Consider the following 16,072-nt stretch of genomic DNA (forward strand, 5'->3'; position numbering starts at 1 on the left):
GTTTAGAGCTAAGGTAGCATAGCAGGCTAATTTCTGTGAACATCAGCTAGCTGAAATCATGAAGCGCAGAACGAGGTATACTCGAATACTCGGTTGCCTAGCAACAAAGCTAAAATTGTGACGTGAGCAACCATATATGTATGTTTTGGTTCATTTTGCTGTGATGGAATATTTTTCATTTCTTAATTATTTATTTGTTTCAATGTAGAATAATTTTCTTTTTAGGATTTTATTTAAGTTTTTTTTTGGTTAGCATTTTATGTCTCAGGATGTATTATATAAATGTTGCTTGGAAACTTTCAGATTTCTGATGGTGATACACTCCAAAAGCACAGAAAACACACAAACCTGAAGGCAAAAAAATTTGGAAAAATATTTAATGTTTACCTTAGGGCCTTGCTTCAGTTTATCTGCAGAAACCTTTTTTTCCTGTGGAAAAACATGAACATTTTATTTTTACATTCAGCTTTTACATGTATATATTTAACACTGAGCACATCAGTAACACGTCTCCCCTCCTACCTCAGTCTTCGGTTTGACGTCCTGAGCTGCTGCACTCGCAGCGGGCTGATGAAAGAACATATTAATTCATGTTATATAAATTTATACTCATTTATATAAATATATACATACACACACACATATATATATATATATAAAATCATTTCAGCTGCATGCTGCAATGTGGCGTAAAAGGTGCACATGCAATACACCCATAAGCAGAACTTGCAGAGCATTACTACGTATGTCGACATTTCCTGATCCTCACTTTCTCTATCTTTGGTTTCTTGTCAGCAGGTGGAGCAGGAGACAGACTTGACGGCACTGAAACGTCTTGTTTCTGCAAATTAATTCGTCATAGGGACTCAGATAATGTGTTCCATGAGGTTATACGGATACATACAGCAAACATGGATCCGAATCCGAGCCTCAACGCACATTGATTTAGACTGTTGAAAGACACTGAAGCCTGTTATCGAGTTCAGAACATTCCGGAAAAGCATGTTTAAAAAAATGTTTAAAGAAAAATAAGTCAGATGGATGAACCGGACTCAATCCAGTGTTCTGAACTGAATCTTTTTCAATTCTGATTTTTCGTTTACAAGCTCAGGTTTCCAAACTACGCAACATTAGGGCTATACAATATTGATTGTGTAATATCATGTGCTGTATTTCATATACTGTACATTTTTCTCAAAAGAGAAGCTGGAAAGCACAAAATCATCAGTTCTAAAGGGATCGTGACATTTATTTTGCTTATATGTTTGTTTCTAGAATTTTTATTGTATTTATTTTTTAAATTATTATTACATTTACATTACATTTCTGGCATTTTGCAGAACCCTTATCTAAAGGGACTTACAATTTATCTCTATTTACTGTATACAACTGAGAATTGAGAGTTAAGGGCCTTGCTCAGGGGCCCAGAGTTGGCAGCTTGGTGACTGGATTCAAACTTACAACCTTCCTATCAGTAGTCCAACACCTTAACCTCTAAGCTATCACATCCCCTTTGTTTCCTGACTTTGTATCTTACAGATACAAAGAACTGAGACTGGAGACTCCTTCCTGAAATCTCCTTACAGAAAACTTGCACACATCAACAAAGTTTAAAACGAAATCTGTTTATACAGAGTGTCTATAATAGAGCAGATTAATATAAACCCCTGTGATATGACTTGAAGCTGAATAGAGCTGCTGTTAAAACGTTTTTTAATGTTACATACTTTAGATTATAGATGGAATAAAACATCTATTTCTAATTTCCTTTCTTTTTGTTTTTGTAAGGTGGCTGCACTGTTTTATAGGCACTCAGCTAAAACTAAATGTGATGAAACATCCAAAACTTTCATTATCATAGAGCAAACACAGGATAAATTCATACGGCACAAAATGTACAAAAACGTTGCCAAATATTTACATATGAAATTAAAAAATTGCTGATGTTTTTCTCTTACTTTTTGAGCAGTCGGAGGAGGGGCGTAGTTTTTACGGGTGTCGGCAGCAGCCACAGTTTCGTGTTTCTGCAGGAAAAAGAAAGAAAGAAATCCATTTAAAATCAGAAACCAAGGTTGATTAGCATATGTTAATGAGATGGTTATGTGTGTTGATGATTACATGAGCCTATTGAAGAACCCTTGGTATTATATAGAAAAAAATCCCTCTGATCAAACACTCTTAGAAAAAATAGTCTAAGGGTTATTTGACTCTTTTTGCACACCCATGAGTTCACAGACTCCAGCGATTGGCTTGAGCTGCAGGGGAGAGATTATTTTAACCCCCCTGTGAAGGCTTTCCTGCAAGTAAAGCCCTATCTTGCAGAGTTCTACTGTATATAAAAAGCTTCCGAAGGTGAAGAACCTTTTAAGGTGCTAGATTTAGTTTAGATTAGATGTTAGTTGTTCTAGATATGAATTGAGGCTAGTGTCTGCGTTCCTACCACTTGTGGTTTGGATGCTCCGGGTGGTGGAGATGATACAAATCCAGCAGAGAGAGAGTCCACAGCCTCATCCACTGTTAGAGGCTTTCAGAGATTAAACACACACACACACACAGAGAATTTAGCCAAGTGGTGTGTTTTTATGCATTCCTTCTCATTTTATAAATTATTCATAAACAAACAAACAAACAAACAAACAAACAAACAAACAAATAAATAACCCACAAGAATGATCATTTTAAAATGAAAGCTAAATTCCAATTTTTTTGTTTTTATTAAATAAAGCCTAAATAAATAAATAACCCACAAGAATGATCATTTTAAAATGAAAGCTAAATTCCAATTTTTTTGTTTTTATTAAATAAAGCCTAAATAAATAAATAACCCACAAGAATGATCATTTTAAAATGAAAGCTAAATTCCAATTTTTTTGTTTTTATTAAATAAAGCCTAAATAAATAAATAACCCACAAGAATGATCATTTTAAAATTAAAGCTAAAACTTTTTTGTTTTTATTAAATAAATGTTACATAAAATATAATATAAAATATAAAATAAACAAACAAGTCAATAAACCACAAGAATAACCATTTTAAAATGAAAAATAAATTCTAACATTGTGCTTTTATTAAATCAATGTTACATTTGTGAAACAAACAAACGAACAAACAGGTAAATAAATAAATAACCCACAAGAATAATCTTTTTAAAATGAAAGCTAACTTGCAAATGTTTTTTATTTATTTACTTATTAGAATATACTACCACAAGAGGGTGCTGAAGGGCAAGAAACTAGAGACACACCCCACTTGCTTACTGTGTAAAACCACGCAAAATATGTAGGTTTTACAAACACCATAGAAAACATTAACCTACTTCTCATTTGTTATTACAAACAGGATATTAAAGTCACAAATAGAAAAGAACAGCAATAAGTGAGAGTAAGCAAGAAAAGGGTGTGGACATACGTGACATTACTGTAGTGTGCGTGGGTGTTTTCTTATTGGGGTTTGGTTGGGCAGGACAATTGAGCGATAATTACTAATACTGACGTCAGGTCAGTGGTGCCGTCTGTTCTGACATGGGTGTAAGAATAATAGTGAATAAGGGGAGCAGCCTCCGATCAGTGTGAATGCAGATGGGATAGTTTGTGTGGTTGTGTGTGTGTGTGTGTGGTGTGTGTGTGTGTGTGTGTGTGTGTAAAACACAAAAGATTAGTAACCAGGTGTTACAGACACACAGCAGGTCCAAAGTAAGGGTGGAATTAATGAGACTTAATTACAGGAGTATGAGTAATTTACTGAATTCACCAAAATCTTTTCCAATAGCTGACTGGAAAATGACACAAAATGGCGGCACACGCTGAATTTCACTTTGTTATCGATTACTAAGAATTTATTCATATGGACATTTTTCTTAGTATGTTTACCAAAATCGTCTGAGGTAAATGTCGATGCCACCAGCAAATATGAATGAATTTCAGTGTCTTTCTGCCTCTACAAGACAGGCTAACTAGCTAAATCATTATCTCTAATTATTTAGCTTCACCACAACACCTGTTATCGATTACTGAGTACAAATTTATTCATATAGACATTTTTCTTCGTAAGTTTACCACAACTTCTGAGGTAAATGTCAATGCCCCTGACAAACATGAATTGAGTTCAGTGGCTTTCTGCCTCTAAAAGATATGCTAACTGGCTAAATCATTTGCTCCTTTTATTTAGCTTCATAGCAACACCAGTTATCAATTACTGAGTAAAAATGCATACATAAGCCACCACTTTTTCATTTGATGGCCATAAAAGATTTCAGAAGTATCAGAAATGATATAACTTAACTTTCTTATCTTTTCAATCTGACTATGACATTAGGTGCAACATGGCTGATTTATTAACAGTACATCCTTACCTTGGAAACTTCCTTGGGCTTCTCAGGTTGTCCAGCAGGCATCTTCTTTTCCTAGAGGAAGCAGTAAAGTTATTCTAAGGCCATTACGGTTAATAAAATCCTTCGAAAGATACTCTGACAAAAGACAACAAGGCGACAATGACAGGATCTGGAAAGATGATGGGGATACAGAGAAAGCACAAACGCAATCAGCAGTAGCATCACAACTACTTTTTTAGTTACTCATGCCAGACTGACCATGTCTTTCAGTCTGTATCCAGGAGGCAGGGTATCATCTCTTTCTCCACAACGCTGAGCCACATCTGAGGTTAGGTGAGGCTATGGCATGCAACACACTATTACAACGCACATTCAATAATCAAAAGCAAAATGCATGCTGTTAGAAATACTACACACAAACAAGCACGGGCACAGAGAAAAACTCATACCTCTTTCACTTCAGGACCAGTAAACTGAGGGCTTGTGGAAGGCTTTGAGGATGGCAAGGTGCCAGACAAGGCATCAAATGGATCTACAGCCTGTGTTACAGCATAAAATAGAGCAGGATAGCAATGCTCATGCAAACTGGCATGCTTGTTACAGCCTATGATACACAGCAACAGCACTGCAGAAGTTAAAAAGACTGCTGACTCACCGTAGTGCTGGTCTTCGCAGAAAGCTCCAACTTCACCTACAGACCAGAGGAACACAAGAGTGTGAGTCTTGCAGAGCATGAAGTATTTTCAAGTCACTCGAAAATAATTAGGTTTTGGAAAGACTGGTTAGCAATTTCTCTGCTCTACCTCTGCTATGTACACAAGGCAAACTGCATTTGTAATAAGAACATGAACGATGTTTTGGCTTCCTCCAGTCGGCTCCACCCTCTGTGTGCAAACTGCAAACGCACTGAGGTCGACTTTTAAGTAAAAGGGACGTGGCTGAATATCTGAAGACTGGGAGTTGAGCTCATTGAGTCTAGCAAAATCCAGTGAATGGAAATATTACTAATCATATAAATAAGCAACAACAAAAAAAAAAAAACACTTGTCACTAGGTGCAATGGCACCTAAAAGTAAGTTATTTTAAAGCCAATCCAAGTTCCGGCTTATGCTAACAAATAGTACGCTTTATCCATTTATAGTTACATTAAATTTTGTGATACCTCTTTTGTGAAACATCTACGATACAAGTTTGTGGACAAATGGATCTTCCAAATGTTAGAAACACACCATTGAACAGAATATATCTTTGCATGCTAGAGCATTACAATTTCCCTTTCTGGTACAAAGAGACCCAAAAAGGTTCCGGCATGACAATGCTCCTGTGCACAAAGCGAGCTCCATGACAACAGTTTGCCAAAAATGTGAAATCTTTCCAAGTAACTGATTATTCAGTATATAAAACATATAGCCTTGAAACCTTCTGGGAGAAGTTTGAGAAGTCCAGCTTTGGATCCAGGCCTAATTCACAAAGAGCTGCTCAACTAAACTACTGAAGAACAGAGATGCTGAAGGAAAAGATTTCTGTGGAAGATTTTCGTGTGTGTTTGTGTGTCTGCTTCATAAATAAATACCTTAACATCATCCTTTTGGCTAGTGGTTCCAGAAACGACAGTGGTGGCAGTGGGCTTTGTTACTGTCGAGGTCACCTTAGAAGGTTCTGGTTTGGACGATGAAACTGCGGTGCTCTATTTAAAGTACACGTTTAACTATTAATGAGTGGTCTAAAAGCCATGCAATTTACAACGCATAATTCAAGCTGAAGATGTCTTATGGCTAAAGCAAATGGCAGTGATGTTACTGAAGGTTGATGGGAAAGACAATGTAAAAGCCGTAGTTCTGCTTATTGCCTAGCCAGTGAGAGAAAGACAATATCAATAAGCAGAAAGCTTTCAAAGGGCATTCCAGAAAGAAGCAAGAAGTGCTCTGATAAAACTGAAACAGCGTGAAGAGGTGATGAATCTCAGGCGTGTCCCGCGAAGCATATGAAGATGCCAGAATACAACAGCTGTCTTTTATATACCTGGACTTTAGAAGTATCTGTGGGTTTAACCAGTTCTGTAGAAGGTTTTCCTGCTCCACCTACTGCACCCGTTGTTCCAGTGCTCACAGGTGGAGCTTTGGCAGGAGTCACGGGTGGGGCCTGTATCAAAAAGTCAGGCATGAAGTCTGACACGTCAAGATTTTCAACCCCACACTGTCATGCATGGACTTGCTCTGCTAACATGACATGCATGTACTAAATATGCAACAGTCAAAAAAAAAAAAAAAATAGGGAGTGTCATAGAAGAGATATTTCAATTCAAGTGCGTCCCATCTGGCATACGTAGAAAGAGAAAGTGCAAGAAAATAACCACGAAAATCCCATTTTAAGACCTGAAGACCTCCTTGATGCATACTTGTGAAGAACATCAAACTATCCCACAGGCAACAGAGATCCAGCTTGAATGTTATGTAAAGTGTTAGCCTTAGTTCATGCCTTAGAACACCTTAGAGAAACATGGAAAGTAAGACCCCCGGAGACAAATAAGCAGTCAGGAAGAAATGATGGAAAGATGTACAGTAGTTTGTGATGAAATCACAGTAGGAAGTATTGACCAAGCCCCAGAGACACCGACTGGTGGCTACCTGCTGTGATCCGGGAGTGGTGATAACTCCTCCACCGAATCTAGGTCCTGTTGAAGGCCCTACATTGGTCACTGAGCTTGCAGCTGCAGTAGATGTAGAACGGATACCAGTAGTGGTAGAGGCTGCAGGCTGTGTAGCCCCCCTTGCAGCTGATGATGCTGATGCAACCCCTTCCTGCAATGCAGATATCAAACTACCATAGGTGACCCTTAGTCAAAGGTGTCCTTACATGTAAAAAAAAAAAAAATGCAGCAGAAATGTATGCTCACAGTTCCAAAGGCATTCGATTAAAATCATTCCTAATTAAAAAACCAAGACAGGTTTGGTCTTCAGTGACTGGTTCTATAATTTTGCACTGGACAACTTAGCAAAAGTTTGCCAACAAAAATCTTTATATTATGTTTATATCTATATCTATATAGTGATCTATATAGTGTTTAAACTATATAGATAAACACTCAAATCCTGACATACATATATAATCTTATTTTGCATAAACAGCTTGCGCTTCAAAAAGGAACTGAATTCTCATGCATATAATGTCTTTCAGACCCTGAAAGCAGGCCCTAGAATAATCAAGATGGCTGTCCATATAATGCTACAGCATTCTGCTATACTTGCTTTTCCTTCTGTTCGTTAACTATCAGAAAAATTGATTACATCTAGTAGCATAATGAATTTTTTTTTGGTTTGTTCCCATTGGATAGATCAAGAACAATCCTTTAAGATTGCAGAACCCTCCAAAAGAAATTCCTAGAGCTCTTTAGAAAGCTACAGTAGATTGCTGAAAGTCATATTGTGCTGTAAACCCCATCAGCAAGTCTGTGAGTCATTAGGAACCAGTCATACCTGAGTCTGATATTTTTGGAAAATATTTTAGGTGCAATTCCATTACTTACAAGTTGTATTAGCCTCATAGCTCCTGGGCAAAACAAACCAAAGCATGTCTTGGCTGATTTGTAGAAAGTAGGACATTGTGTACATTTTTTTTAATGCAAAAAATACAAGAAAAGGAATTAGTTTGACTCCATGACATGTCAGACTGATCAGGATCCATCATAAGAGATTAGGATATACTCATGAAAACGTATCTAAGGAGCTTCATCACATCAAAAAGTATCCGGCTGCCTGAATGTACTCCAACAAAGCAAACTTTATAAACCCCAATTAACAAGAATGACACTGGAGTGTTGCAGGTCACCATAGCAAACTAAATGACCGCTAAAAGAACTTTGGCTTTGAACTTCCAGGACTTTCTGGGAGAAGAGATCTTGTATCTCAATGGGACTTTCTGGCTTTAAAAAAAAAGACAGATGACTAAAACTGGATGGTGGAAAATGATTAGAAAGGCACTTCCAAGAAGGGATCCATTTCTCTGGAGACACATGAAGCATTTGTGACTGTATTTATTTAAAGAAGAATTAGCTAACAGGAGTTGTTAGAAATGTCACATTTTAACATTGCAACATTGCATGGAATATGGAATCTGAATTCTGAATAGGGAGTGTCATAGAAGAGATATTTCGATTCAAGTGCGCTCCATCTGACATACGAGGAAAGAGAAAGTGCAAGAAAATAACAGCAAAAATCCCACTTGAACTCAGGACCTGAAGACCTCCTTGATGCCTAATGTGAAGAACATCAAACAATCCTACAGACAACAGAGCTCCAGCTTGAGTGTTATGTAAAGTGTTAGCCTTAGTTCATGCCTCAGAATAGCTTAGAGGAACATGGAAAGTAAGACCCCTAGAGACAAATAAGCAGTCAGGAAGAAATGATGGAAAGATGTACAGTAGTTTGTATTGAAATCACAGCAGGAAGTATTGACCAAGCCCCAGAGACACCGACTGGTGGCTACCTGCTGTGATCTGGGAGTGGTGATAACTCCTCCACCGAATCTAGGTCCTGTTGAAGGCCCTACATTGGTCACTGAGCTTGCAGCTGCAGTAGATGTAGAACGGATACCAGTAGTGGTAGAGGCTGCAGGCTGTGTAGCCCCCCTTGCAGCTGATGATGCTGATGCTGATGCTGATACAGCCCCTTCCTGCAATGCAGATATCAAACTACCATAGGTGACCCTTAGTCAAAGGTGATACTAGCTAATGACGGCAAATGACCTTACTTGTGAAAAAAAAAATGCAGTAGAAATGCATCCTGATAGTTCCAAAGGCATTATTCCTAATTAAAAAACCAAGACAGGTTTGGTGTTCAGTGATTGGTTCTATAATTTTGCACTGGACAACTTGACAACACTCGAATCCTGATATACATATATAATCTTATTCTGCATAAACACTTCGAAGAGGAACTGAATTCTCATGCATATAATGTCTAATTTTCCAATGCAAATCTACGAGTCATTAGGAACCAGTAATACCTGAGTCTGATATTTTTGGAAAATATTTTAGGTGAAATTCCATTACTTGTATTAGCCTCATAGCTCCTGGGCAAAACAAACCAAAGCAAACATTAAACACCAAAGCATGTCTTGGCTGACTTGCATAAAGTAGGACATTGTGTAAATGACTAAATGAATTTTGACTCATGAAGACATATCTAAGGAGCTTCATCACATCAAGATGTATCCGGCTGCCTTGGCATACTACTACAAAGCAAACTTTATAAACCCCAATTAACAAGAATGTCTCTGGAGTGTTGATGGTCACCACAGCAAACTAAATGACCGCTAAAAGAACTTTGATAGGACTTTCTGGGAGAAGAGATCTTGTATCTCATGAAGGGATCCATTTTTCTGGAGACACATGAAGCACTTGTGACTGTATTAATTTAAGGAAGAATTAGCTTTTCTAAGAGGGGTTGTTAGAAATCTCACATTTTACAACATTGCTATGGAATCTGAATTCTCGGCTCTGGTCGGTTTGATGGCATTATTGCTTATTAATGGTTATTAATAAGCAATATTGCTTATTAATAATTTAAAAATTCAATAATCATTGCCAAATTTCTGTGGTATAATGGGATGGAACATGCCATTATAGGACAATAACAGTGGAAACAGGAAGTCCACTACATGTCCTGATGCAACACATCTCCCTGTTGTTGATTATTTTCCTATAATGTGTCACAAATCTTCTACTTAACATCTTACTCTCACGATGCTTTCATAAAGGCAGGCAAGTCCCTGGTTATAAATTGCTTATTTCTGTTCCAAGTTGGCTTATAATCTAATATTTAATAACCAAAAATGATTGTTATTTTACAGGAGGTTCACTATTTGAGTTTACAGTTCTGTAAAAATACTCAAATACATAGAACACCTCATTCACACAGCAACAGGAAAGAGAACAATACCGATCATGGAGGAAGGCTGCAGGGCCCGGGGGGTGGAGTTTGCCACACAAAGCAGGAAGTGGGTTCATACACATCTCATGCAACATACAGAAACTGTATAAATGAGAGATGGCAAATAGACTGATAAACTGTACCTCATATTGTGCAGGTCTCGCAGTGGAGGCCGGCACTGACGGGGTGGAAGTGGACTGTTTAGACTGAGACTGTGGAGAGAGAAATAAGAAATATTGAATATACCAGTATTATTTGAATAGCATTAAATAGTGACATGACAAACACACACTGTAGTTAATAACCCTGCTGTGCAAAGCTGCGTCATCTCTTTATACAGCAGAAACAAACCTTCACAGAGTATCGCAGCAACTAAACAGTGTAACCCACAGACACGTCCAAACATCTGTATTCCTCAGAGGATATATCCAAATGTCTTCGTTTGGCAGGGGTTTTAGAGAACAAATGGCGTGTAACACAGGGCAAACACGCCAGATCAGTGCCAGGCTGGGCGTTTACATGCTTCATCTAGGGCACATTTGGCCATTACTGAATACACTCCTATAACCAAGTGGAAGATTTTGTAGTGGAACATGTTTTTTTCCTTCACTTCTCAATTCTCATTACCTGTTAAATCAGCACCGTTGATTTGTTCCTTCTACAGTAAATGGACATTTTATACAGATTCGTTGAGACATGACTACATAACAATTCTGCCACAACTTAAGTAACATGCATTAAGTGACGACTTAAGTCTATTCTTAGGATTTTTTGTGCTTTTGTGTGCTTAAATCCATACAGAACTGTGTGTGGTCCGGCCCAGTTTTTCTGCTTTATCTCACAGCTTTCCTGTTCTTGGCGGACTGCTGTGGTTTTCTGCTGAAGGTTTGACATGCTGTGCATTCTGAGATGCTTTTCTGCTTACCATGCCTGTACAGAGTGATTATTTAAGTTCCTGTTAGCTTTAAGCAGTCTGGCTATTGTCCTCTGACCTCTCTCATTAACATGGAAATTCCACTGCTGATTTTATCTTAACTTCATGCCATTCTGTGTAAACTCTTTCACATATATTTAAACCAGCCAGTCTGGCACCATCAACTATTTCACAGTTCCTCAAGGTTCCTTCACACTAGCTTGGAATAACGCCATACCATTAGGCCATGTAACAGACTTCTTCACCTGATCCCGTCATATAAGGAACTGGAAGCCACTGGAAGTCTTATGTATGATGTGTGCACAGGTCAAAAGAACATGCACATGAGATATGTAGCTTGTGGGCCATAAAACATTATCTTATGACTTCAATATGTTAATTCAAGGCCACACCTTATTAAAATAATCGCCATGTTGGAAGTTCATACCTTCCTCCTACGAAGAATGGATATGCCGAGAACTGCTAGCCATGAATGTCTTATAATCAGAGCGTCAGGACGTTATGATCAATATATACATATACATGGGGTCCCTTTCTCAATCTGATTGATAAAGTATCAATTAAAAAACCATTAATCCGATCAGATTGTTAAATCTGATTAACGTCTCAGTTTTGTTAGCGCCTGAGTCTAAGGTCTAAATAATCTTCATTTATCACTTATTAATTTCCTTATATTGTCATATTCAAGGTCCATTAAAGTTCTATTAAACAAACAAACATGCTAAAATGCATTAGAGCCATAATTGCTGACAAATGTGTGTGTTGGTGTGAGTGTGTAAACATTCAAGGTGTGACCTAAAAATGCCCTATGGCATGGCAAAACAGCAAACTTGGGCTAATCAGCATGCAGGGTCGTATCTGATCATAATCTATGGACAAACAGGCTCAGTGAGAATCCTTCAAGTCATTGAACTAGTAAAGCAAGACCACATGGTAAAGCATGGCACAGAACCTTGATTAAAAATAGGACTTTATTTACTGATCATAGATCATGTGTCATCACCTCCTCATATTTCCGAGCGCACACTGAGCGAGACTTTGGTAATGACTTTTGTAATGAAAAAGATTCTACTCAACCATATAGGAACTACATGTAACAGTCTCTAACACACAATACACACCGAACGATCACTTAATTATTAACAGGACCAATGGTCTGATCACATAATACTTGTGTGTTGAAGAAAATGTGTGGAAGAGATCTGTGTTTTCATAATAAAAAGCAACATACTGCTGGAGAATGAACTTGTAGGAGCTTCATATAGATCATTTGCTTCACAAAAGTAAAAACCAATCACGGTTTGTGTATGTGTTTATGTAGGCACAGGTACAGTTATTAGAGCTTGGGAATTATTGAGATAATCCTTTGAGAGGGTCATATGAGACAGACAGAAAGAGAGAGAGAGAGAGAGAGAGAGAGAGAGAGAGAGTGAGAAAGATGACCTGACCTCATGTTTAAAGCAAAACTGACCAATAATTAGCTAACTAGTACATAAATACAGTGGCTTTGTTAATACAGTAATGTTATTTTTGTCGAACGTGTACATTTTTACCTTCCACCAAACATTAGATTCTGTGTGGCTTAAAGCTACAAAGCTTGTGGTGTTAATTAGCCACATCCGAGTTGTGTTTTAGTTTAACAGACAAACTAATCGAGTATGTTGTAATTAGTCAGTATTTAGGTGAAGAAGCCTATTTATACTGAAACAAATTGTGATCATCCACAATTCTGCTGAAAAACACACTGTTTTTTTTTATTATTTCCTGACCTTTATTTCATAGAAATGAGAAGTTAAGGATCATGCTCTAAGGCCCAGCAGTGACAGCTTGGTAGTCTCGGGATTTATACTCACAACCTTCCGGTCAGGAAACTAGCAGTCTGTGGACGTTTGTAGTATACAGTGCAATTTATATCCGAAAATGACTTCCAATTGCATAGGCAAATTATAGATTTCACACTTCCTTTTTGTACCGCTTCATTTACCTCAGTGTTAATTTATGACTACAAAACAATATTGCTTGTGCCCAGCCAAAATAGCAATATGGTGCTGAGAGGAAGTAAATTTCTTTTACAGAAAGTATTAAAATAGTCCCTACAGTGACACACACACACACACAAAGAGAGCGAGAGAGAGAGAGAGAGAGAGAGAGAGAGAAAGAAGATGGGATATAATCATATAGATACTGAAATGGAAACTGTTTCTTTACCAAAATTGGTATTTGTAGGATGTAGGTCATCGAAGTAGAGGTGGAAGTGGATGAATTCAGCTCTTACACAAAATAAATATTTATAACCTCATTTTTTAAACAGATACAGAATCAGAAATCTAAATCTTGACCCATGTCTTAAAGGTATGGTTGCTTCATGCCACAGTTCTGAAAATAGAGTTTACACAGTATAAGCTTCAGTTATAAACTCTTGCAGGAGAGTTCTTGCAGAGAAAGGAAGATGATGAACAAACACTCGGCTTTCTTTTTATTTCATTTCACATATCAGGTAGGTGTAACTATGCTGGTGGTACACACAGCATGAGCAGAGTTCACATACTCATCTGCATATCTTAAATACAGCTGTTTTTTTGTTGTTTGGTTTTTTTTTTCCATTGGTCAACATTCACTACGTAGATGAAAGATGAAATTTCTGTATTGACCAGTAAAAGGGTTTAGTATTTTTACACCTAAATTAATGTCTGTGATGATAAACAAGTGAAAAAGGTCTGTTAATTTCTCTTTCCACGGTTGCCATGATTGTTGTCATGATTGAAAGGTCTGTCGAGGATATGTGTCCAGTTTGAGACACAGATCTAGTTTGTTTAGTCCATAGTGGACATCGCATTACGTCACGTGATTGCGCCCTTGCTACTTACATTGGCACTGCACAACATACAAAAGTCACATTCAATTTTTTGGATGTACAAAATATTTGCCTCTTATCATTTCTGACAGTCGTTAATTTCTCATTATGGTCATGCTGTACTCTGACGCTCATGACCAGGACACTCAAAACATACCTGATGCCTTAACCTTACATGAATGTCAGTGTTTTTGAGATACAGTGGAACTTCGGCATACAGATTTGATTTGTTCTTAAGGCGAAAGTTTGTATTGTGATACGAAAGAAATAATGTAAACGCAGATAATCCGTTCCAGCCGCCCAAAAATATGTCCAATATTTAAGCTGTATGGATGCTTACAAAGAACTGACCCAAGCCAAGCAATCCATGTCAAGGCTCCTCACAGGAAGTTGTGCCACCAAGCTTGGGCTAAAAATAGAACAGAGCACCCACGCCACCAATCTGTCCACAAAAAAACACCCGGAAAATCACCTAGCTTTCGAACGCATGCTGAAGGCAACGTTGGTATCGTGGGTCGACTCTTTCCAAACAGTTTTCACTGACTGAAAAAAATTCGTAAACTCGCTTCGTTTGGCTTTCGCTTGGCTTTCTACTGATGCTAACAAGTTTTGAACGGCCCAGGGACGTACGCGTGACTTAGCCGACGTTCGGTTCAGTTCATTTCGTCCGTAATGCCAAAAATGCTTTGTATGCCAACGCAAATTTCTTGCAAAATTTCAATTCTTGAGGCAGAAATTCATAAGGAAGGGCATGCGTATGCCGAGGTTCCACTGTATGTGACCTGACTTTATCTATTCTATGTACAATTCATACAACTTAACACATAACACACATATATCATCTGACCTTTGCTTAAAGGTTTAATAAAGACACCTGTAATGATTAATGTTTATTCAATCTTTGACTAAAAATCATAGTTACTTATAACTAAGCATACAGGACTTGATAACCTCAACAACATTCATGAAGGTGTTCGTCATATCTGTCGCTCTGGGCTTTATATTACTCGTTGATGCTATGCACATTGTTTAATGCTGATTGGTATTTCTTTGTTACTTAAAAAAAGGCAATTGATACGAACTTAATAAATTAATGTTACTTATGGTGTATTATTTCCAAAACTGATAGTTTGTTCAGGTTATCTAATGTGTTGTGTATATAATGTCAGTGAATATACAACATTCCGTATTTGAGGAAGCTAATAGAACTGGCTTCCTTCTATTTTCCTTTCCTAATACAAACATACAGCAATCTATTGTGCACTCTATTGGTTTCTTTTTCTTTTACTTCCAGAAACTGTACTGGATGTTGCAAGAAGGAATCACCCATGGACGATTTTTGTATCTAAAATTCAGGAACTAACGTATTTGGTGACTACTGACCCCTTTCGTCAACCAGAAGGATTCTCTCAGGGATGGTCTATAAGAGCAGGGTTCTACGCTTTACAACAAAAGGACAGATCTTTGGTGTGCATCGTGTCATTCGACGGGGTGGACTCACAAATGTTTGGGACCAAGCAATAAACCCGTACCATAACAACGCGACAATGAAAATAAAGGCACACACTCACAGGAAAGCTATGCGAGGTGGTTACAGCTATACAGAGTGCTTCATTTGAATAGTCAGGGCAAACTAAAGACGGGTTTTGTAGGGGCACATTACAGAGCCAACCAGATATCTCCATTACAGGGAGATAAACACAAGAACAACTGCATTACCATTTCATTCATTCATGTACAATGTCTGCCGGGTAGATAATACAGGGCAGGTATGAGCTGACGTCATGCTAATATTAGAAACAAGTTGTTTTTTTTCCAAAACTTGTACAGAAACTAGAGTGTATGAAAGAGAAGGAAAGAATACAGCAGGTGAGGTATTCAGAAAAATAATGAAAGGGGGTTTAATTAGAAGAATAGATCAGAAGAATTGTTCAGAAGAGTCAATCACGAGTGACTCATTAGAGCTAATCTGAATATATGATTTAAAAGAATAAAAACAACGAAACTATTCAGAACCAAGAGA

The 16,072-nt window shown here is 37.7% G+C and overlaps 1 protein-coding gene across 41 annotated transcripts in view; it reads right to left on the minus strand.

Moving 5' to 3' along the window:
* Positions 1-16,072, minus strand: part of cast (calpastatin) — a 50,237-nt gene that overhangs the window by 13,538 nt on the left and 20,627 nt on the right. For 7 of the 41 annotated variants that reach the window (XM_058416229.1, XM_058416202.1, XM_058416198.1 and 4 more), the window contains exons 2-15: positions 10,405-10,473; positions 8,817-9,002; positions 6,959-7,132; positions 6,354-6,473; positions 5,905-6,018; positions 4,987-5,022; positions 4,781-4,870; positions 4,590-4,670; positions 4,353-4,403; positions 2,441-2,524; positions 1,959-2,024; positions 770-841; positions 523-567; positions 388-429 (exon numbers count right to left, since the gene is read on the minus strand). In XM_058416229.1, the coding sequence (XP_058272212.1) occupies positions 388-429; positions 523-567; positions 770-841; positions 1,959-2,024; positions 2,441-2,524; positions 4,353-4,403; positions 4,590-4,670; positions 4,781-4,870; positions 4,987-5,022; positions 5,905-6,018; positions 6,354-6,473; positions 6,959-7,132; positions 8,817-9,002; positions 10,405-10,473 (1,230 nt within the window). The remainder of the gene's footprint in view (positions 1-387; positions 430-522; positions 568-769; positions 842-1,958; positions 2,025-2,440; positions 2,525-4,352; positions 4,404-4,589; positions 4,671-4,780; positions 4,871-4,986; positions 5,023-5,904; positions 6,019-6,353; positions 6,474-6,958; positions 7,133-8,816; positions 9,003-10,404; positions 10,474-16,072) is intronic. The other 34 variants (XM_058416214.1, XM_058416215.1, XM_058416212.1 and 31 more) reach the window with 18 other exon arrangements.

Source organism: Hemibagrus wyckioides, linkage group LG18 (assembly GCF_019097595.1).
Source record: "Hemibagrus wyckioides isolate EC202008001 linkage group LG18, SWU_Hwy_1.0, whole genome shotgun sequence".
NCBI lineage: Eukaryota > Metazoa > Chordata > Actinopteri > Siluriformes > Bagridae > Hemibagrus > Hemibagrus wyckioides.